Source organism: Epinephelus lanceolatus, chromosome 9 (genome assembly GCF_041903045.1).
Source record: "Epinephelus lanceolatus isolate andai-2023 chromosome 9, ASM4190304v1, whole genome shotgun sequence".
NCBI classification, from domain to species: Eukaryota; Metazoa; Chordata; class Actinopteri; order Perciformes; family Serranidae; genus Epinephelus; species Epinephelus lanceolatus.
Window position 1 is genome coordinate 29,356,400 of NC_135742.1, and position 18,690 is coordinate 29,375,089.

Below are 18,690 nucleotides of genomic sequence, written 5' to 3' on the forward strand. Positions count from 1 at the left end.
AAGAAACAATTTCGCGGAATCCCACGGTGTCATCGCAACGCGGAGCTGTGATTGGCTGAGGGAGAATGTGACTTGGTTTTTGGAACTGTCCATTCAGAGGGGTGATAGATGGCGCACTAGACCAATCACAGACTGGTAGGGTTAAACAGAAGGCGGGACGAGACTGATGTTGCTTTCATGTACTTGAGGGGAGTGGGGAATATGGGAACCGTTGTCAAAAAGTGATTTTGAGGTCTTCGCTTAAATGGCAGTGTACTTATAAATGTGAATATGTGTATGTAAAACACAAAAAAAATCTATTTAGAAATATTTGACTGAACATTTTTATACACTTACAACTTTAAAAGCCTATGTTGTGTGATTATAGTATAAACTACGCAGCATCAGAATTTAATATATTTACTGTGCACATTTTGTCCAGTTAATTAATCCGTAGCAACTCATAGCATAAATACTTCTTCACTTACGGACACTCCTCTCACTAGGCTCATTTTGCCGTTTCCTACCATATATAACTCATACTTAACACATGCTTTGAATAGACACTTGAATGCAACATCATAACAGGATAGCTGTTGAGGACACAACCTCATCTTGGCACGCCTCTGGGCCTTAATGGCAAACGTCTTTTTATTATATAATTTAAAAGTGCATATTCGCCATATTTGTAAAGTAACTTCCTGTTGAATGAACCAGTGGATTTGCATTTATTTTATCTCGAGCCAACATAATGCAAAATCATGCTTATTTGCGCGAAATGGACACACACAGTGTGGGAGACAACGGAATCGGACACAGACTTGCAGATTGCTTAAGAGCATGGCTACACAGATCCTGCACCACTTCCTACAACTTACATTTCCCATGCTGAGAAATGAGATGCATCGGAACATCACATCACAGGCCACACACCACACTGAGTACAAGGCTTATTGTTGCCTCGTATGTGAAGACTGCAGTGCGATGTCTGGCTGATAGGTGTTCTTAAGAGGCCAGTGGTTGTTGGTGGTGCTGTATGTCCCGCCTACAGCTGCGAAACTATTTGCTCTGCTGTTATCAATCAGTGAAGGTCAAACCATACATGCAGTTCAGAGCAGAGGCGTACTATAATGCAGCTGTTACACCAGCCCATCTATATATGTTGTTTGTACTATAAGTAACCTTGTGTATGGTTATCTGGGGTCAACAAGGTTATAGTAATTATGAATTTTCATTTAATCACAAGACAAGTGTGAATCCATATAGTTTTGGAATGATACAATTCTCAGGTTTATTGTTAGGCTACAATACTGTTTTGAGAAATAACTAAGTAAAAGCTGATTACACTATCTAGTGGTAAAAAGAACTGTGGTAAAATACTGATGACATATTATCCCCGGGTAATATCCACTTGTTAGCAGCTGCACTGGCACCCAACCACAGCTGACATATCAGTATTTAGGTGATGACACATGAATCTGTGTCATAAAATGAAATATATGTGTTTAGTTTTTTAGATGTAATCCAACACAGCCACTGTGGCCAATAATATTACAGCTGTGAACAGATCTCACTTTAAACGTCCCAGTTTTTCATCCATGGTGCGATCCTAAATTAGTGCTGTCCCCAGCTGTCCCCAAAGCTAAACGCTTGAACTATTCAGTGACACTGTAACCTCACTTGACACTGTGCATGAGATCGGGCTGTGATGTAAGTGTACAATAGAGTTTTTGTCTGTCTTGCAAACTCATCAAGAGACACATATGAGAAAATTAATTGTGCGGTTAGATTAGCTGTGTAACCTTGTAACAGTCAGATGGTAGGTTACTGTAATGAATACACATCCTCCATTTTGCTCACAAAGACATTGTCTTTTGTTTTTATGTGAAGTTCCCAGAGTTTACAGTCACACTGTCATTTTAATGTCTCAAATGAGAGTAAATGAAAAGCACATTTCTGTGTAGATATGTTTTCATACATAAACACATTATAATACATGAATCCTCATAGTAAGAGGTCTTGGTTAGTGCACTGTTATGTTTAATAACAATAGTCATAAAGCCCTACAGGCATGAATGTAACCACAGATTATATAATGACATACATTAAAGTTCATTACGCATGAAAGGTCTTTAGGTTTTATGAGCATCATGTATGTATTGGTGGAGAGTGTGGTTAGGGTTTGCCTTTATGACTGCTCTGTGTCTGTTAATCTAAAGTAACATTTTTACAAGTTACATTTCATGGGATTTAAATATTTAGAAATGGATATTTTTTTTGTGGTTTAGCAGGAGAAGATTACAGCTTTTCTTCTACTCATGATATTTAGTGTATACTGACACATCATGCAACACAACTGGCCAGAAAGAAATGTTGGCATTGTACATTTCTGCAAACCACGGATACATTACATTTGCAGGTTATTACATATACACTGAAACTTCACATGTGGTTATGTTTAGCCACAAATAACCACTTGCTTGGTTAGGAAAAAAAATCACATTTTGGCTTAAAATACCTGGTTTTGAGGGAACAACCCCCACTGGAATTTTTTGTAGCGCTATCCCCGCTGGAAAAACAGCAACAGTTTACTACAAAACACCAATTTTTGGTGCCTAAAACGTTGCTAAAAAAACAGTAGCAGGTTGTTACACAATTCCCATACTTAGTGCCTAGAAAGCTCCTGGAAACACAGCAGTGACTCCCTAAATCACAGGCAGTTTTGTTGATTGTTGGTCTTGAACAATGATTTGCAGCTTGGCAGCCGTGTGGATGGATGGATTACTGAATGGGCCAACCAGGCACAGGGGCCCAAGTGTCAGGGGCACCCGGCTCCTCACCTGCAAAACGTAACTCAGATGAACACATATGGATGATGCAAAGAGACACAAAATAACCACGAAAAGGGGCAAAACAATCATTAAGAGATACCAAATGTCTACAAGGACACAAAACAACCAAAAAAAGATGCAAAATTACCTCAAAGACAGAAAATGACAAAATGATTAATTTGACCAAAGAGAGGCAAAACAACAAGAGTGAAGTAAAATGGGGCATTTTGCATATCTGTGCCCATTGTCCACTGTCTCATAATTTGCCCATGATATGTATGAAATGTGCAAATGTACTGTATTCGAGCTTGCATAAATGTACAATGCTGACATATTCCTGCATCTGGGCTTCATCAAAATATCCTCATGGATATGACTTCCACTTGTCCATTCCCCTGACCAAAACAAAAACATACTCAGGTATGACGACCTCTGCAATGGATCCATGACACTTTCTGTATTTGTGATGTATGAGCCATCCAAGCATATTGTGTTTCTTTATCCTGCCAAGCTAGCATCCACTCCTTTTATTAGAGATGTTCTTTCAGCAGTTCCCTCAGTTCCCTAAAAGTATGCATGGACATCTGCTCTCTCACCCAAGGTTTCATAATGGAGTCCAGTGTCAAGGCCAACAAATGCTATGATGGTCACATCATGCTTCTGTCTGCACCGAGTGTTTAGTAGAACCTTACTTGACCCAAAGCAGACAGTGTGTTACCATTAAAGTGTCAAGTCATAACCACAGTGTTCTTTCAGTATGGTTACAAGAAGCAATGTGCGCTCATAACTTTCTAGCCTTACTTGGAAAACAGGTCCATATAAATTCATACTGTGGATTTCATGTACTGTAATGCATTATCATAGCCTATAATACATTAAAATGTGGCATATATAGGGATCATTACTAGTGTTTTATTTGCATTTGAAATTGACATTTTCATAAATGGGCTAATCTGTTCTAGAAACCATTTTGTTGTCATCAAGCCTAGTCAAGGGTGTAGTTTTCTTTTTGTTTTCCAACGCTGGGTGGGGGACCACATACGAAACAAGGGGTTTGAGGGTCCTCTGCCAGCAAATCTTGCCACTTAATTTCCTGCATTCTGGTGATTTTAATACACCACTTTGTGCTTTCTGCATCGATGCATGGTGCATATGCCTTTAATTTTCTCCAAATTAAAAGTCCTGTTACTTTCATAGCTACACACAGTATTTACTCTGAAAGAGAGAGTGTGATGGAATATAACTCAGTCCATCTGAAAGTGTAACAAGACTCCCAGCTTAAAAAAAAGAGTGCCATGGGTGATTCATTCATGGGTGAAATTCCTAGAAAATCTCACTGAGCTCTGGGGTTGCTGGGATTGAGCAATGCTACCTCTGAAGAGTTTCTCCTTGGCAGTTGGGTACATGCTCTTCCCTGGGGCTGTTTATGTGAGAATGAAATGGCTCAGATACACACACAGAAGTGTTTCCTTACACTTTTGTCCTCAGATGCCTCTGTGCTCCACTCAGAGATACATCATGGTGTGTGTTGATGTAGCCTTGATACTAGTGTATACATTTTAAAGTGTGAGAATGTTACAAATGCAGCAACATTTCACAACAGGCAAAGAGGAGTGTGCCACACCTATCCTGAACAATTGCAAACTCTTCAGTTGGAGATCCTGCCTGCAATGCAGCAGTGACTCATTGCCTAACAGCACATTTATTGTGGTCCTTCGATATATGATGTCCAGTGCTCATAAGCTTTGAGAAACAACATGTACATGAGGAAAGTTCAAGTCCCTATTTGAGCATAACAGATGCCGTATAAGCCAAACACTGCAGGAACTTTCCGCCCTTTTCCCCGAGTCCTCCTGCAGAGAAACTCCACTTCCACTTGGCTTAATTCACTGGCAAAACCCGCAACTTTCCAAGAATAAAATCTGTTAGAAAAAATGGGACTTGGCCAGGCGCGTACAGCCTGCAGCCCCCCTCCAGCTCCTCCTTCAGCAGAGCTGTAAACATTTCACCGAAAGAGGAGGCGCTTCTGCGGCTCCAGCTCTCGCTGCTCCGCTTCCCTTCTCACTAAAGTGCGAGAGTTCAAGAGTGCACGGCGCATCTGGGTCATGTCGACGTGTTGACACGACGTAGTGATTGTGTCAACGCTGTTGTTTTTGAGTGTGCATGCGCGTTCTGTTACAGAGAGAAGTTTGCGGGGGCACGTGCGTAGGCCTAGTCTCGGTACAGAATGTTCCCTTACACGTGCTGACGCACCCGTTTCCTTATATGAAAACCTTCACCAGACCACAGGCGGGCAGACTGGAAGTCCCTGTTCAGCTTCCTCCTCTGTCAGTGCGGTCCATGGATCCATGCAGAGAGGAACAGGAGGCAGTGCTGCACAATGACGACAGAACACACACACACACACACACACACACACACACACACACACACACACACACACACACACACACAACAGGGCGGTGAGGATCCTACACAGGGTTAACATCCCTGCTGCTACTGCAAAGTCACTTAAACAGAAAAGGGGAATATCAAAGTAATAATACAGGAATAAACCACAGGCAGCATACATGCAGTGTTGGAGGTGTTCTGAAAGTTTGCGCTACCCACTCAGGATGAGCTACAAGGAGTGCATCAGACTAGTCTGATGAACTAAGCCTCTCACTCGTAATGACCTACCCTGGCAAAAACATTGTTTAGTAGCTACTCAGGTCAGATACGTGTAAGAAGCATACATACAGCCTATATAAATGTAATTAAAAGTAGAGTAGCTCATTCTGTCAGGTAGGAAATATCTATCAGAATGGACCATTCCCTCTATAAATGTGGTTATAAGTAGAGTAGCTCATTCTGTCAGGTAGGAAATATCCATCAGAATGGACTATTACCTCAGTGTGACATTTGTCTCTGATGGGCACATCATGTCAGAAATCTGTTCCTGCAAATGGAAAGGAAACTTACATTTGCTTTAAGTCCTACCTGACAGAATGAGCTACTCTACTTATAATTACATTTATAGAGGTAATAGCCCATTCTGATGGATATTTCCTACCTGACAGAATGAGCTACCATATTTTTAATAACATTTATAGAGGTAATAGTCCACTCTGATAGATATTTCCTACCTGCGAAGATCCTGGGTAGTTTAAAATTTTGGGCGTGAATTTTTTTTTTCGCTCTGCACATGTGCACATCGTGTTGGTAGGTCATTCTGAGCGGTAGGTCTATTTGTCAGGACAGAGGCATTTCAGTTTATGCACTACTCTATCATTACCACATATCAGAAGCAAATATTGTACCTTTTTTACTCCACTACATTATATTTAACTGTAGTTGTAGTTACACGTGCATTCTGAAAACACAGATGGCCCTATCTAGAGCAAGTGTAAGGTTTGTCCTTTCTAGGCTACTGTAGAACAACATAGCATAGCCTGTGAAAGAGGACCTGCAAATTTTTGTTTCCAAGGATAGCAAAGGCATGACCCACCCTACTCTTTCTTACGCTACCTCTGATTTGCACACCCTGACATTCTAAAGTGGGATTTGTACTTGTGTGTCAGCTCTATATAGAGAACACCATAGCATACGCACATGGCCTATATATGCTGTTGTGAGGATTTATACTTGCGCTGTGGTGTGTCTGTGTCACTCTGCAGTTACACCTTCAAAATATCAGTTGGCACAAGTACACAAATGGGCTTCACTATAACTCACAGCATTCACAGACAAAGCATTTGTCTTTTGCTGGACACATTTTCCCCACAAATACAACATGCTAATGTTTTTAGCACAAGCTTATGGCATTTTGCATTGTATAAATTAGCCTAGTGGCTAGCGGACTTTTTCTCTATGAAGCCAGGGACAACAGCAACATTTAACAAATATAATGTTACAAAATTCGGCTCCATTACAACTCACAAGGTTCACTGGCAAAACTACTGTCTTTACATTGTATAAATTAGCTTAGCAGATGGTGGAGATTTCCTCTACTCATATGAAGCCAGGATAAATCACACACAATTCTTAAAATGCTATTTTGTGGAGGCTTTATTGTCTTCACAATTCATTGTTTCTTATCTGTGAAATTAATTGCACTGAGGGAAATTGTTTCTGCTTACAATAATTGACAGAAGGTATGCGACGCCATGGCATTTAGTTACATTTCTGGGGAGGTTCATGACAGGCTACGGCGTAGGATACGGTGTAGGGTATGGCATAGGATACTGCATCGATTTGACGCAGAAGTGTAAATCCTGCTTAACCCTAACCAATCTTTCTCTTCATGTCTATACTTTGCCAAGCCAATGAACAAAGACAACATTTACTAGCCAATCAGCGGTAAACTTTGCTAGAGGAAACATAAATTCACGACCCGCTCTGTATGTAGATATAAATGGCTCATTCTAAACACATTGACTCTTAGTAGCAGGTGACAGTAAACTAATAAAAGTACAGTTGTGAATATTATATACCATGTCTGCCAATCGATACCCCTAAATCCTACACACTGGACCTTTAAATTAAGTACTTCTTCCACCACTGCATGCATTAAGATGTGTGTGATTAAACAAAACACCGAAAATACAAAGCTGTCAGTTTTGATGAGACAAATGTCAGTAACACAGAGACAGAATTCAATTCCTAAGGTGAGTTTTTGTGGTCACATATGCATTGCATTATACTGTAAGGGGCATGGTACCAAAGATGTTGTTACACCTGTTCAAACAAGAATACCTTATTATACATTGCAATCATATTAATCAATTAAAAGAACATTAACCCTCAAAAATTACCTCAAAAGTGTCTGCACATCTTTTGGGGCACTGTATCAGCAAACATGAAACACTGTAAGCTTTACAGAGGAAACATTCATTACAGGGCGACTGCACCGATTGTATTGTACTACAGGTGGTAATGTTATTGTGTCCATAAAGCAGGCTGAAACAAACACATACATAAATGCAGAAGTGTCAGTGTGTGCAATGTTGCAAACTGACGCACAGATGGTTGTTTTACACAGACTGTAAAAGCCACTCAGCCAGCCACAGCCATGAAGAAGAAAATAAACTGCAAGAAATATATGTGCTGTAAAATGTGTTGTGTATAAACAATCATTTCCAAAGGATATCGTATAAAAAGTGTCAGTTGTCTCGGAAAAGTGGTTAGATATAAATTATACTAATTGCACACTTTACAACACATCTTTCTAATGGGACAAAGTCAAAGCTGTATTTGTGCCTCGTGGCAGTGGGACAAGTTTTAAAAATGACAGACGACCAAGCAGCACCTGTCACACTTATCTCAACAGCAGTCAGGGGGGACGGAGGGGGGGAGGCAATGGGAGCCTGATGTCCTGCCTGAACTGCAGAACAGCTTGTGTGATGTGTGTGCCTCATTACAGGATGGCAGACACACTGTGTGCATGGGATGTTTCAGGAGTTCTACAACACTGAGGTTGACAGCTCTCGGCCAAAGTTTGTAGCTTACATGAGGGGAGTCAAAGAAATGCAGATGTTCCTGATTTTCAGTCCAATGCCTCTTCCTTCCTTCGTTTAAGTGTCTGCTTGTCTTTTGTCATTACTCTAACCTGCTAAAACTAACATGACTGCACCAGACATGCTCCTCAGATCTCACATCTGACCTTCAAACCATGAGCCTTTTTATCGTCTGATTGTTTAAGTGAAGTAAAAACAGGCGAGACACGGAGTACCAATCTATTTCATTTTTTTATTTAACAATGCATGCCAGACATGATCCTATTCACATTGAAGAATACAGATTTGTATTTGCATCCAAATACTCACTACTTTGATTTCATATTATAATCTCTCTCTATCTTTCTCTCCGTCGTCTTTACAGGTCGTCTCTGTACACTCTGAGTGGAAGAACTGCATGCATCTGAAGGACATTAAATAAAGTGTGATCAGTAGGGGGATAAGTCCCTTTCAGTTGTATAAGCACATCAGCAATTATTGCAGGAAAAAAAAAAAAAAAACGTGCGTGGAACTCTCTTTAGGTTACGAGTCACAGGTCGTTATAGGAAGGAAGCTGATTATCATCATATGCTCATGAGATACAGTATAGGAAAATATTTAAAAAATACTGTACACTGAGATTCTGTCAGGTTGTGTTGTACTGGTGTCATCTATATGTCTGGGTTCACACGCAGCTAATGTACACGCACTTACACACGCCTCCTTACAGCCATGTCAACATACCACGAAACCATTTATAGAATCATGTACACACGAGTTAGAAGTGCCTTGGACACTTGGACACTGTAATCTCATGTTCCTTACTGTAAGGATAAACAAATTTAAAAATAATATTTAGATTTTCTATCACAGTAGGACAAACAGGAGGGTCTTAACTTTCAGCCCGACACAGTCAACTGTTTACATAGTAAGCCATGCATAACTGAGTTGGACTCTGCGAACTTTGCTTGGTTGACTCTTGTCAGCTGTGGCTGTGTAGACAGCAGGTCAGCAGAGTGCAACTCAGCTCCTTTTCATTTGGTTTGGTAAAGTTTGGTTTGGTTCAGCGTGTGAGGGACCAAAGCCCTCTCTGACAATACACAATTCTTGTTTGGATTGCGAAGAAGTTAAACTCCTGTGGGTCAAAAAAGTCAGTCGATCAAGTATGAAGACATTCATTCATTTTCTATTGCCATTTCTTAAGACAAAAGACACAAAAAGATGTCCCTACGATCCCCGAACACTCTGGGTTAGACTCCTAAAGCACAGTGATTATATTGGAGGCCTTCTGCTGCAGACAAATCCAAACCTCTCTACTTCTATCTCTCTTTCCACCATAATAAACTTGCTACCTTGCATCACTGGGGTAACGTTGTCCCTGAGTATTGACTTGGGGTCAACCTTTCCTCTCTTAAACATACAGTAAACCACATATTTGTTGAGGAAATTGCAAATCCGATCCTTTGCATGTACCGTTGGGCCACAACATCACATTTTTCATCTGGGTATTTCAAGTGTGTTCCTGCCTGATCTTTCGAACTCACGTGATCCATACTGAGCATGTGTCCACAAAGTAATAGTGTTGTAATTACTGTTTTAAAGGGGATCTCCACCAATTTTAGTTTGCTATTCAGCCTCTGAACACAGTTGTATGTCTTGTGTAGCTCTGGATGGAGCTTTCTGAAGTCTAAAGCCCCTTTTTAGACCAAGTTCGCACAATAATGAAGTCCCTTCATTACACTGTCTTTGCCTTTTCTACACAGAACCTAAGAACGGTGGCATCATGCCATCCCGTGTGTGATTTAAGTTGGCGTCCTGGAGGCAAAAGAGGCATGACTTGTGACAACATATAGCATGAACCTCTACTGTGACATATAACATACATGTTAGCAGCGCTTTCTAAACAACAACATGGCTATTACAGTCATTTACCTTCCCCGTTACATGGCGACTGATCTTACTCTCTGCTCGGTGGGTAAGGAGCTCCCAGACCTCATTGACTTCCCAATTTGCAGAAAAAAAATCATCATCTATTCTTCTTCTTTGAGACAGCTGCTAACTGCTACTAGCTGCTTTTGAAATCTCCCGGCAGTAGGTCGCACACATAACCCATTGTTAAAACATCCCACCTGTCCCGTCCATGGTCCCATCTTACTTGTTATCCCTTTTACACAGATGTCGATCCGGTGCTGTTACTACTTACGCTGCCAGTTTAAAGGCAAGACAACTGTGTCCCCCCATTGTGCAATCGTACATTTATAACCAACAGCAAGGTGGAATAAAGGTGCAACATTCCCACCTTGAACAGGCAGTGTAAAGGGGGCTTCTGAAAATAACCCTGATGATGTCATCAGGGTTATTTTCAGTCAGGCTTGAGACTTCAAATATTTCACAGACAACCTGTGTTATCAACTAGGAATAAGGGGTTTGAAAGATGAGATGATTTAACAGTCAGGGAAAGTCTATAAAAAGATGCTATTGAGTTGCACCATGGGAATTGTAGGATCCATACTGGGGACTAAAAGTCTATGTCTAAAAAGTCCCCCAACCTGTGCAGTACTAAATCACTGGAGAGCCCCTTTAAGTTTTAGGGTTTGGGTCAGAGCTAACAGGTGTATGAACAGTTTGGATCATCAAACAGGACTGTGGAGTGTGACACAAAGAGATAAGCGAGATAAATCAGATCATACAAATTCATGCTATATCCTCACCTTTTTGTCTCAGTTTCATGTGCAAACAGATTTATTATTCTCAATGAGATCTCTCTGTGTTTCGGTGGATTTAAATGTCCATACAAGCAATGATACAGTCTACCAGTAACAACATATCCCCCGCTCTGTACATCAGATGTGTTTAAAGAGAACAACAAAGGTCTATGAGTGTATGCAAAAGCCACATGTTGAAAATAATCACAGATATTTAGGCTCTATGATTAGGGGGAGAAAAACAAGAAATGAGAAATTTCACAGATTTCTGAATCACTTCAGTCCCCACATACTCCATCCATGCCCAAAAGGCACCCTAAGTTTGGTTTTCAGGCAACTGTGTATTGCCGTGTCAACTTCACATTAGAAAATTCTCAGAGGCTGCTTGATAAAACATACAATAAAAACTACTTTAAATACTTTAAATATGATTGAAATGTACAGTATATCAGACAATTCTATATTTAATAAATAATATAATACATCAGCATTTAGTGCATGTCGATGGTCATCTTTTTATTAAATTTAAAAGCTTAATTAGAAAATACTTAAAATTTGACAAAAATATCACTGAGAAGATATAAATATTGATTTCATAATTCAAACAGGCATTTACTGTAATCGTCGATAATGAGCAAGGAAATGTCAATAAATAGAATCAATCTCAAAATAAATGCAACATGATTAAACTAAATTGTAATAGTGAGGAAATATAAAAGAAAAATAAAAAAAAAATCAGAAAGAATTCTATTAATTTTACCTAATCTTATCTTTACAAAGCCATCAGAGAAGGACATCTTCCTCCCCCCCAGACTTTTCCCATTTGATTAAAAAAAGATATTTTTTTTAAAACACTGATCTGGCTTTCATCTTTTAATAATAATAACCCCATGTTTCCTCCTCCATGTCGCTTAAAATGCACGTCTTCCTTATATCTCAGCTAGAATGCATATACTTGACAGCTTATTTCAAGCTTCTTTTTTTAAAAAATAAATTCATAAATTAGCTCTTTCTGTAGGAACTCTGTATATGTTTTATAATGGGCTTAGTCATCGGGTAATTGCTTTCTATTAAAGTCTCCTTTTGCAGTGTCTGGCTCTGAATGCAATTAACAAAATAAAGGAGAAAAGCAAATGAATGACAGTTACGGAGTCGATGAAGGACGGATCCATTAGGCGTAGGTGGGTGTAAAACCATTGCAACATAATGCCACTGCCAAAACCTGAAGGAGGAGGGCTGGGCTACAAGAGAGTGTAAGGATTTTTGGTGTCAGGTGCAGGCAAAGAAGGTTCACATCAGGTTCACCCAGCAAGCATTGCTTTAGAAATAGGCTCATAGCGCCCTCTTGCCCCCATTTTTTGCAATTGCACTTGTTAAAGCTCTCAGGGATCAGGTCTGAACTGGAGTTTATTTTCTAGTGTTATGTAAGATTGACAGTGTATGTGTGCGTGTGTGTGTAGACATGTAAATACGCATGTGAATGTCGACATGCACTTGATTAAACTCTTCTATCTCCATTTCCTGTTATAGTTTCATGCCTCGACTCCTGTTCCCCCGAACATCAGTTGGAAAACACTGGATGCTGTCACCTGCTAATCTCATGTCACATTCCTTCTCGCGTTTTTCCTGATAACATTTAGCTTTTCAGTCTTATCATGTGGCTAATTAAACCCAGTTGTTACTGCAGATACAGACTGCTGACATACGACAGCCATGACTGTAGACTTGTGATAGAGTAATGACCTTTTGACTGGTGTACATTAAAACACTGCTTTCTTTTTTTAAACTGGACTTAAAGAAACAGTTGAGTAGATAAATTATGCTACAAAAAAACACAAGACAACGAAAGGCAAATTTGATATACTTCTGAAAAAAGAGATAAATATTGATTATTTGAAAGGTGTATTTGTGTATCTAGAGGTAAGTTGTTGCCATGTTACAGCAATCATTTCCAGTGCAACCAAGAGAGGACATACTGTAGCTCCCGATGGTTTCAAACACTTCACTGAATCCTTTATGAAGCAGCCATAAATAATAGCTTCTCTCTGTTTGCTAGTGCCTGGCTCTTACAGAGTGGAGTTAGGATTATATGAAGAGAGGATAATGCATTTAAAGCGAAAGTTTTGCGACAGTAATGACTCTACGCTAAGACAAAATGACAAAATGAGGTGGCTGTCTTTCTTTCTTTTGCCTCTCTGTCTCTCAGACTTGACAGTTTCTACCATGTAATGCAGCTAGGAGTAGAGTAACAGTACACTTTCTCTGACTTACGTGATTGATATGTGATGTAACACAGTGACAGATGTCTACTTGACGTAAAGGTGGTGGGTGGAAGACATACAGTACAAATACACCTTCCATTGCCATAACACCCCATTGAGAGTTACTTAGCTACAAGAGGAGGTAAAAACTACTCTAGATTCATAGCTCTTTGTTTTTGACTGGTGTACAGTAGGACCCCTACATCTCCCATCCCCCCCCCCCCCCCCCCCCCCCCCGATCCAGGGTAAAGTTGCCTCCCCAGTACTGTCTATAAATAAACTTTTACCATCTTTTCTAACCTAAAACGTAAGTGAAAAAACTGTAGATCTGGTTCAGATCATCATCTATGGGCAACTTCACCCTGCTTTCACCATTTGCCCTTGGCCCTTTCAGTTTTCCTCCCTGGTCCTATCAGTGTGTGAGTGTGCCAACCAGTGTTCTTGTCACGTGTAGTTTTGTCTATCAAAGCTGCGGAAAGCTGACGGAGTGGCCAGCTTCCTCATGGAGAGGCTGTCAGTCTTGGCTGCTTCAGGCCGTGCGCCAGACTTGCTCCTGAGGAAGGGGTTTCTGGTTCCTGCCAGACCCCGGCCCCCCGGCCCAGGCCCCCTGTCTGCCCCCAGACCCGGTCCCCTCTCCATCCTTTCACTCACCGACAGGCTCTTCCGGTGCGGAGGGGCCAGCGTGAGGGAAGGATGGGAGTCGTCTGAGGAGCAGCTGTTTGCTCGCTCCAGCCTGGAGAAGGGGGAGCAGAGAGGGGCTCCACTGGGCCCACCAAGGCCCCCTAGACGAGGCGTATCAGGGGCCGGAATCAGGTCCTCAGGGTCCTCTGGATCAGACTCTGTGTGGCTAAGCTCTGCTTCTCTCTCCGGGTGAGAGGAAGCAATGTCTGGCGGCTTATCAAAGGGGAAAGAGGTGGATCCTCCGGGGGAGTTTGAGCGTTCTGCAGGAGTGTATGGGGCTGAGACACAGCGTGTGTCGATGCAGTCAGTGATGCTGGTGTACTCTGCAGCTTTTACCTGGACTCCTGCACCTATTCCACTGTAACAGCCTCTTGGTGTGAACATGAGGCTGTGTGACTTCACCAGAGGGGGCTCATCCAGGAATGATGTGCCTGCTGTAGAGAGGTAGCGGCTGCTCTTAGAGCGCTCCAGCAGCCCTGCTGAGGGAGGTGGGGATGGTTCCATGTCCCAAGGAGGTAAAGTGGTGTCTGGTAAAAGGTGGGCTGAGCACAACGACAAGTCAGCAGCTGCACTGTCATCAAACATGGCTCCAGCTGTTCCGCTGCTGCCTGCTCCACCCTCCGAGTGCCTGTCGCCCATACCACTGGTGGCAGCACTGCTGAAGTCCCGGCCTCCCGGCAGCACCGTCTCCATTGTATCCGACTGCACCGAGCAGTCCCTCTGGAGCGGTGGGACCACTCGGAGAGGATCCAGAAAGACCTCCGCAGGACCCACCTCCTCAGAAGTTGAGACATAGATATCAATGCATGATGATGGACGGTGCTGCTGGGAGACCGACAGCGTCGCCAGAGGGAGGGGCTTAGACTCCTTGGGGGCGGCACCTGAGGACACTGATTGTGAGCTGTTGGCTCGATGGAGACTGAGGGAGCGTTCTTTGAAAAAGCTCTCAGCTCGTTCAGCTCCACTTGCACGTTCACCACCACGACCGTGATAAAATGAGTGGCTCCTTGTCCGTGCGGCCATGCTAGTCGGGGAAGGAGGGGACATGGAGCCCTCAGCTGTTCCCTCCAGTGCCTCCTGCAGGCGGTAGGCATTCCCCTCTGTGCTGTTAAAGCTGCTTTGTCGCAGGATGTATGCTGCTTCTGGGCACTCACCCTGGCGGAGTATGTATGCAGAGTCTGTGCAGTCAGATGAAGTCCGCGAACGTACTTTGTTGACCTCCCCGCGCTCAACACCTGTCACACGCTCTAGTGCTACAGCAATTCTTCCAATCAGCTCCTCCATTTGAGCCAGACGGATGTCAACGGTCTGCAGCGAGGCCTTCATGAAGTGTTCCCTTTCATTGACTTCCTCCAGACGCATTGCCATATTCTCCACCCTGGTAGAGTAGAGAAGAAGAGAAAGAAGACACGGTAAAAAAACAGCTGAAATCTTCATGCATAAGCATGTTTGACCCTCCTACCTCTAAAGACGTGCAGAACATTATACTAGGGATGAAAGACTCCTCAGCAGGGCATGATGAAATACAATCTAGCCTTGTAAAGAAAGTAGTTTTGTCTATCGTTGAGCTTCTCACACATGTCTTAACTTAATCGTTCAGAACAGGTGTTGTACAAAGTGACCTTAAAGTAGCTAAAGTCATACCCCTATTCCAATCAGGTGAATCCAGCTGATGTAATAATCATGGTCCTATATCTGATTTACCATGTTTTTCTAAAGTTCTTGAAAAACTAGTATATTCCAGAGTGAAAAAGCTTATGGATAAGAGCAACATACTGTACAGCCATCAATATGGTTCTAGGAAATGTCTCTTTTGCAGCTTGTCAACGAAAACACCACAGCCTTAGACAACAAGATAATTACTCTTGGCATATTCTTAGACTTGTCAAATGCTTTTGACACTGTTGATCACAACATTCTTAATGCAAAATTACAGAAATATGGCTTTAATGATGTTGCTTTAAAATGTGGTTGATTATTTAACAGACAGGGAGCAGTATGTCTCTATTAATAGGTATGATTCAAATAGAGCTAAGTTACTTTGCAGAGTACCTCAAGGCTCCATTCTTGGACCTCTTTTGTTCTTGATTTACATAAATGACCTACCTAGGGTCTGCAAAAATATACCGCCTGTTTTATTTGCTGATGATACTAGTCTGGTATCTTCATGTGAAAATTTTTAGCACACTCATTCAAGAAGCAAATTTAAATGGTTTCAGATGAACAAAATCTCTCTCAAAGACATTTTCATAGACAACATCAAAATAATACCTTGCATTAAATTTCTAGGTGTCATAGTAGACAAAAACCTAACTTGGTAACACCATATTGAACTTGTCTGTAAAAAGACTATGAAGTCAATTGGTATCTTAATTAGAGTTTGTTCACTGGTCGATCATCTCTGTATTTTAACTTTTTACTATAGCTTCATTTACCCTTGTATTATGTATTGTAATACAGCTTGGGTTGCCACATGTTCCACTTACCTCAATAAGATTATTCTACTTCAAAAGAATTTTTTGAGAGTGACTAGCTCTGCTAAAAAATGTGAATCATTTGCTTCTCTCTTTAGAAAATACCAAAATTTATCATTTTTTAATGTTAACATATACATATATACTGTACATATACATTGTATTCATCTATAAATATGTACATCTCACTCATGACTTGCCTAGAGTTTTTCATAAGTTTTCCACAGACATTCAGTCATATTCCACAAGACACTCTGAGGACCTTTATCTTCCATATTGTCCTTCCAGACTTCTCTTTATCAATATACACTGAAATACAGAGGACCATCTCTTTGGAACATCCTTCTTCCATCTTTACAATCATCATCTACATTATCATTTTTCAAAAAACACTTGAGAAGGACTCTAATTTGCAAAGACTTCTAACACTTTGTTTTTTTTTCTTTTTATTTATGATTGTTGTTAGCTTCATGTCGGATGTCATGAGGTATCTTCATAAGCCATTTTTGGCTTGTAACCTCTCCTGTACAATGTTTTAACTTTTAATTTCTTTTTCCTCTATTTTCTATACATGTGCAACTAAACTTAACTAAATAAAACTTTATCTAATCTTGATCTGTGTCTCTGTTCTGTTCTGCTGTGTGTATTTTGCAGCATGTGTTTGATTTGCTTGATTTGAAATGTGCACTATGACACAAAAGTTTTCTGCATTGCTATTTCCAACCTTTCAGAAGTGACTCTGATCCTTTCATCGTTAGAAGAGTGGAATCGGTCATCTTTCTCCCTGAAGTACTCCTCTATGCATTGCTCCTCAAAGTCATGGACTTTCTTTAGCTCATCCTCTGTGATGAAAAGTTCTGTGGATGAAAGAGTTTAAGGAAGTGATAATGCTTCATTGCCATATTTAACAGTTTGAGTCATAGTATAATTATAGCAAAAGTTCAAATCCAGAATATATATAGCACCGTTAAAAAACAGAATATTGAAAATAACTACAGTGATACGAATAAATTACAACTCTAAAAATAATTCTGTTTACACCGTCCAAGTTTATCAGGGTTGTTAATGTCCATCTGCCACTCACTTAGTCCATAGTCCCTCTCGTCGTCATCATGCTTGCGCCAGCGACAACACAAGTGCTTGAGGACCATAGTTATGTGACTGAAGATGATGAGGGGTGGAGGAAGGACTGGGCGCTCATGGAAGGTCATAATGAGCTGGTAGCGCTGGAACTTCCAAACCTGGTTGGAGATGGACTTCACCTCGAAGAATGTGTTACTATGATGACGGACAATGACAGGACAGAAATGCCACACCAACCAAGAAATATTACATCCGGTGAATCAAGTCATCAGTGGCACAACAAAGATCAGAACCACTTCCGAAAGTAGAAAGACTGGTTGATGCTCTGAGTGTATGGAGATAGAAATAAATACAACAGCCAGCACATTAACTTGTTACCTTAATATGTCATGAGATTAAAACTCAACTTTTTCCCATTGGGCACTTTTTGGTAAATATTGACAAATATGGAGAGGAGGATGATCATTCTTGCTACACAGATTATTCAGAGGCACAATAACAGATCATTTGCATGATCATGTCTCTGTGGATGAAGCGCCATCCCGTTCTGTTAATACAATTTGCTACCAGCCTCTTGTGAGTGTGGCTTAATATTAGCCCGAACACAAACTACTGTCATTTCTCTTTTCCTCTCACACATAAACACACACATCTCAAATAAAGTCTAAAAGACACTTATGTCTACTTTGTTTAAAACAGGTTTTAATTAGTGTAGCATAGTGCTCTACACTAATATATATATATATTAAAATACTGCCTCTTGGGAAAGTGTTTCCACGGAACAAGCTCAAGTTTAGCATAATGTGCACTTGTTTGTTGCATGTTAGAAATACAAATTGGAGAGCCTTTGCTGAGCTGCAGACAAGGGATGGGATGATATATGATTTTATATGATTCCATTATCTGGATAAACGTGAATATCGTGTCCAGCAACGCCTTAAGAGCCTGGCAACCATCTGTAAAAGAGATTCTGCAAAAACCGGCTGCATATAAACTAACCTCAAAATACAAAAGATTCTAATCAATCAATGGCACATTTCATATAAATATATGATGCCAACTCAAATAAATGATATTCATTTAAAAAGTTGTGTCTTATCTGTGATGCAAGTGTGCGTTTCTTAACAAAATGTAAGGTAAGGTGACTCCAGCACATTTTAGTTTCAAGTATATTTTGATGATTATTGGGATAATATCATGAA

General features: G+C 40.8%; 1 protein-coding gene across 7 annotated transcripts in view; it reads right to left on the reverse strand.

Annotated features, from left to right (window-relative positions):
* Window positions 1-13,565: 13,565 nt before the first annotated feature.
* trpm3 (transient receptor potential cation channel, subfamily M, member 3) overlaps window positions 13,566-18,690 on the reverse strand; it is a 173,743-nt gene continuing 168,618 nt past the window's right edge. For all 7 annotated transcript variants that reach the window (XM_033619375.2, XM_033619379.2, XM_033619374.2 and 4 more), the window contains 3 exons: window positions 17,490-17,683; window positions 17,130-17,262; window positions 13,566-15,309 (listed from right to left, as the gene is read on the reverse strand). In XM_033619375.2, coding sequence (XP_033475266.2) covers window positions 13,695-15,309; window positions 17,130-17,262; window positions 17,490-17,683 — 1,942 coding nt within the window. In that variant the 3' untranslated portion in view covers window positions 13,566-13,694. The remainder of the gene's footprint in view (window positions 15,310-17,129; window positions 17,263-17,489; window positions 17,684-18,690) is intronic.